This window comes from Coturnix japonica, chromosome 30, assembly GCF_054131305.1.
Source record: "Coturnix japonica strain WE chromosome 30, WE-NBRP24, whole genome shotgun sequence".
NCBI lineage: Eukaryota > Metazoa > Chordata > Aves > Galliformes > Phasianidae > Coturnix > Coturnix japonica.
The window spans coordinates 1,532,390-1,537,348 of NC_140692.1; the positions used below are offsets into that span (position 1 = coordinate 1,532,390).

General features: G+C 56.0%; 1 protein-coding gene across 2 annotated transcripts; it reads left to right on the forward strand.

Moving 5' to 3' along the window:
• Window positions 1-205: 205 nt before the first annotated feature.
• Window positions 206-3,244, forward strand: LOC146755770 (E3 ubiquitin-protein ligase PHF7-like). 2 transcript variants are annotated; one of them, XM_085525222.1, is made up of 9 exons: window positions 206-288; window positions 616-707; window positions 803-904; window positions 1,081-1,205; window positions 1,393-1,555; window positions 1,652-1,758; window positions 1,979-2,092; window positions 2,218-2,336; window positions 2,469-3,244. In XM_085525222.1, exons 1-9 carry the CDS (start codon window positions 237-239, stop codon window positions 3,185-3,187), a joined length of 1,593 nt encoding a protein of 530 aa, XP_085381348.1. In that variant the 5' UTR covers window positions 206-236; the 3' UTR covers window positions 3,188-3,244. The 2 variants fall into 2 exon arrangements, with proteins under 2 accessions (XP_085381348.1, XP_085381347.1); XM_085525221.1 differs by having other exon boundaries at window positions 1,393-1,758.
• The last annotated feature ends 1,715 nt before the right edge of the window (window positions 3,245-4,959 follow it).

Below are 4,959 nucleotides of genomic sequence, written 5' to 3' on the forward strand. Positions count from 1 at the left end.
AACAGAACAACCGTGGCCAAGCTCAGGCCCTGATTCAGTGCGACTTGGTGAGGTGCGGAGAGGGCAGGGACGAAGGGGCTGCCTGAGGCTGACAGTGGGAGGAGGGCTCCCACCCCTCAGAGGACTGAGCTGTAAACTCACCTTCATCCTGCTTCTCCCTCAGAGTTGGCAGAGGTGCGTGCGGAGGAGAAAGCCCAGCGCTGCCGGAGCTGAAACTCTGCAAGTGCTCGCTGACGATGCGCGCCACGTTCTCATGGATTCGGGACGCTCCCCGCTTGTGGGAACCTGGTGAGAGACAAGTATCCCTGTTAGCAGCAACCACGCTGCCAGGCACAGGCCTTATGATGCTCAGCCTGTGGCTAAGCGGGTAGGCAGGTGTGCTCTGGGACTCCCCAGCCACTGCAGGCAGGGCCCCTCTGCTCCTTGGCCTTGGGGGACCCGCTTGGCCTGTGGCTGCCTGCTGGGACCAATGGGCTCTCAATGCTCCGTTTCCCTGCACTGCCTTCAGCCCCATCCCTTATCCAGCAGGGCAGGCACAGTGCAGGCCCCTGGGGACAGCCCTCAGGGACACCTGGCCCTGCACCGTGCTCACTGCTTTTGCTCTCTCCTCTCCAGCATGCATGCTGTGCGGCCAGACCTATGCCGATCCGGACATCTGTGGGCCCAAGCAGCTGGAGTTTGGGATATGTGCTCATGTGTTCTGTATGGTGAGTTCCCCCGGGGCTCCCTCCTTTCGCCTTCCTCCAAGCAATGCTTCCTTCCTTTTCGTCCTCACACCATCCTGCTCTTTTCTCTTGAACAGGCATTTTCCAACGGCCTTTTCCAGCAGGCAAGAATTGTCGACAGAACGGCAGAGGTGACCCCAGAAGACGTCCAACGCGTAATCCAGGAAGCGGAGCACAAGGTGAGGACCTGACTGGAGCAGGCTGGTTTGGGCCAGGAGAGGCTCCTCAAGCTCAGCCTGGTCCTGAGGAAGCCTTCCCGGCCTGCATCCTGTGTCCTGAGCCCTGCCCAGAGGCAGGAGGTCCAGCAGCAAAGGCCCTGAGCTTGCTCCTGATGACGCTGCTCTGCTCCTTCCAGCACTGCTTCATTTGTGGCGAACTGGGGGCCCCCATCACCTGTGCAGAGACGGGCTGTGAACAGAGTTTCCATCTGTCCTGTACCCGGCAGGGTGAATGTGTCACCCAGTACTTTGGAGAGTACAGGTAAGGGCTGCCAGGCCTCACCTGAGCCTACAACCCCTGCTTTCAATACAAGCCAAGAAAGTGAGGAACCTGCTGTGACACCTCTCAGCAGCCTGCAGAGCCAGGGCCAAGGCCCAGGGCTCCTTCCTGTTCTTCTGCCCCACTTGCAGCTCTCCTCACCTTGCTTGTCCCTTCTGTCTTCCCCCAGTTCATTCTGCCAGCAGCACAGCCCTAAGCAGGCTGCGGAGGCGGCTCCAGAGCAGAATACCAACTGCATTATCTGCATGGAGCCAGTGGAGGACAAGAAGTCCTACCTCACCCTGGTGTGCCCAGCCTGCAAGCACGCCTGGTTCCACCGGGCCTGCATCCAGGTAGGAGCCCTCTCCTCAAACAGCGGGCAAGAAGCAGCGGGCTGCCAACAGCACCCGAGCCTGCTCCCACTCCCACTGACTGTGTTTCTGCTACAGGGACAGGCCATCCGTGCAGGCGTCAACTGCTTTCAGTGCCCCCTCTGCAGAGATACGGATGCCTTTCTATCCGACATGCTTGTCATGGGCATCCGAATCCCACTCAGGTTGGTGTTTTACTTCTGGCTCTTGAGACATGAGGGCACCAGAGCTGCACCTGCCCAGGGAGTGCTCACGCAGGCAAAGCCCTAGGCTGCCCATGAACCCTGGCTGCCCTCAGTCTTACAGAGAAGCTGGAAATGGGATTGGGGTAGAACAGTGCTGCTCTGGGTCAGCCTTAGTCCAGGGGCAGTGGGAGCTCATCACGTATTCTCCATTCTCTGGCAGCGGGCCAACGTGGGAGGATGACAACGCATACGCATCGCTGGGATTGAGACACGAGCGCTGCGATGCCAGTGATTGCCTTTACCCACTAGGCAGGGAGCAGGCAGAGGGAGAGGGGTGAGTTACCTCAGCAGCCCTCTGGGGCTACACATGGGATCTCAGCCTCACCACAGGCTATCGGAACGAGCATCCTTGGCTCAGCTGCCTTTGTCCTCACAGACACAACCCGTTTGTTTCTCCAGGCCCTGGGAGCTGCTCCTGTGCAGCTCTTGTGCTGCGGAAGGCACTCACCGGCGCTGCTCCTACCTGAGCAATGACGCAGATGCTTGGGAGTGCAAAGCCTGTGCTGGTGTGGGCACCGGTAAGAAGCAAATAGCCAGGCGGGGGGCAGGCAAGGCCTGACAGTGGGTGCATGGGGCAGCCTGGCCAGAGACTCTCTGGCCACAACAGGGCAAGAGGTCCATCCTGCTGACTTTCCTGCCTCTGCTTACAGCCTCCAGTGTAAACTCAGAGGTCACCGGCCCCAGCACTCTCAGCCAGCGTGGACTGCTGCCATCCCACGACTCCACAGTTCCTGAGAGCAGCAGCTCCAGCACTGCCAGCCAGGCAGCAACAGGGCCTGTTCACAGTTCCCAGGTGCCTGAGAGCGGCAGCCAGTCCAGCCAGCCCGGGACAGCCCAAATGGATGAAGACATCCATAATCATCCCCGAGGTTGCCATGGGAGCAGCCATGCTGACAGATGCCCCACAACATCATCCAGGCAGAGGGCATCACGGTCCTCAAGGGCTTCCCTGGCAGTTGGCAGCTGCAGGTCCAGACTGGGTGAGCGGACTCGGACACGAAGCCGCACTCCAATACAATCTCAGGTCCTGGATTCCCACAGCCATCCCCGGAGGCTCTCCCGGAGGAGCCAGGCACCAGCTGCAAGGGCTGAGAGTGGCTCCCAACACTACACCAGAAGGGGAGCACTGCGGCCATCAGGGGATTCCCCAGCGGCTGGTCGCAGAAGACAGACCAGGCAGCAGGCCCAGACACGAAGCCGCTCCCCTGTGGAACGTCGGCCTGCAGAATCCCGGGGCCAGCTCCATAGACACCACAGGAGCCAGTCCAGGCGACGAGGGCCAGCCCAGGTGCAAAGCCGCACCTGGGGACGTCAGGCTGAGAATGCCCACAGCCAACCCCAAAGATGCCGCAGAAGTAGGCGAACGTGACCAACACATGTTAGCTCTGGTCCTCAGAGGCCAGCACAATAAAAACTGAAGATCTTATACACATTTCTCAGTGAGGTTCTTGTACGCTTTTCACAAGGTAGCATGTGCCTGGGGCTGGAAGCACAGGGTTGTGTTCTCCCAGGCACCTATCCCCCCATACCTTCCTTCCCATCCCTGGGTCTAGGCAGTGCTGGGTTCCAGCCCCAGCTCCACTGGGGCTCAGTATCTCCAGTGCCCACAGGTCAAGGCCGTGATAGAAGGGGCAGCTCTGTTCTGGTGGTGCTTCTGGCCTTGGGGCTGTCACTGCATTCATGGCATGAAAGTTGCCTCCCACACCACCCCACCAGCCAGCTGTGGGCTTGGCCAGTGCCTGCCTGTACTCTACTCATGCAATGGCATTGCTGCAATGGCAGCAGGTCTGAGTGGTGGTTCTGCTTTGGGGATGCTACAGTGTGTCGAGTGCCTGAACCACTAAGTTCTGTACCAAAGTCATTTTTATGCTTCCCATATGAGTCCTTTAGGCTTGCTTCAGGTACACCCGGGCTCCGTCTCCAGGCAGAGGAGCCAGTTTATTCTCAGCCTTTTGGCAGAGAGGAGGTGTTGCAGCCTCTGATGATCTTCGTGGCCCTCTTCCAATGTCCTTGTGATGGATGGATGCCCCGGAACTGGGTGCAGTATACCCACAAGAGCGGAGTAGAGGAGCAGAATCCTCTACTACTCTGTTGTTCCTGTATGAACACTACAGCTGATAACACTTCTTGTATATACAATGGCCACCCATCACCTTCTTGATGCAGCTGTCTGCAGAAATATCCCATGGGCCTGAAATATCTTCCATGAGCCAGTGTGTTCTTTTAGCACGTCCAGAACAGGGTGACACCTTCCGTGCACGTGTCAGTCAAAAGGCTTTTCGAGATTTGAAACGTTAGAGCTGCTTTCAATTGAATAAAGGCAGTTTGCCGTTCTAGGTTCCATTCCAAGAATTCTCCTTCTCCTTTATCGGCTTAAGCTCACAAAGGTTTAATGCTCAGTCCGTAACTTGTTATTCTTCATCTACACCATCCTGCTACACCTATCTTAAGAAAGCTTGCCGTTCCTGTTTTGAGTTTGGCTCTGTTGGTTGATGCATTGCCTCCTTTCTCTCAGTCCCCAGGTTTTGGTTTCCTTGAGTGATGATACAACATACATACATCACAGGCTGGGATTTCTTCTTTGGTGAAGAAGAATTGTTTTGGGCTGCATATAATACACATAATGTATCCAGTGTACTCAACCAACAGATTCTTTATGTTTTCATTGAAATACCTTCAAAAGAGAGAGCAACAAAAGATATAATAATAGTGGGAGACAATAACCTGTTCCTTGTGAAACTAATGCATCGGTCTACTTTGATGGAAGTGGTTACTTGTGTCTGTCTATGACGAAGTGATGGCATTGATTGACGAAGGGAAGGCGACCGATGTAATTTACCTGGACTTGAGCAAGGCCTTTAACACGGTTCCCTCACTGAATCCTCATCTCCAATTTGGAGGGATGTGGATTTGATGGGAGAATCACTTGATGGATAAGAAAGTGGTTGAAAGGCTGCAGACAGAGGGTGGTGATCAATGGCTCTATGTCCAGGTGGGGGCCAGTAACAAGTTGCATCCCCCAGGGATCTGTCCTGAGACCGGTTTACTTTAACATCTCTATCAATGACATCTACGATGGAATGGAGTGCGCTCACAGCAAGTTTGCTGATGACACCAAGCTGAGCGATGTGGTGGACATGG

Bases quoted from the DNA above. Each gene is read 5' to 3' on its own strand.
- LOC146755770 (XM_085525221.1), top strand. From the start codon at position 237: ATGCGCGCCACGTTCTCATGGATTCGGGACGCTCCCCGCTTGTGGGAA. The intron at 905-1,080 runs GTGAGGACCTGA...TGCTCCTTCCAG, and splicing joins TCCAGGAAGCGGAGCACAAG to CACTGCTTCATTTGTGGCGA. The intron at 1,206-1,392 runs GTAAGGGCTGCC...GTCTTCCCCCAG, and splicing joins CAGTACTTTGGAGAGTACAG to TTCATTCTGCCAGCAGCACA.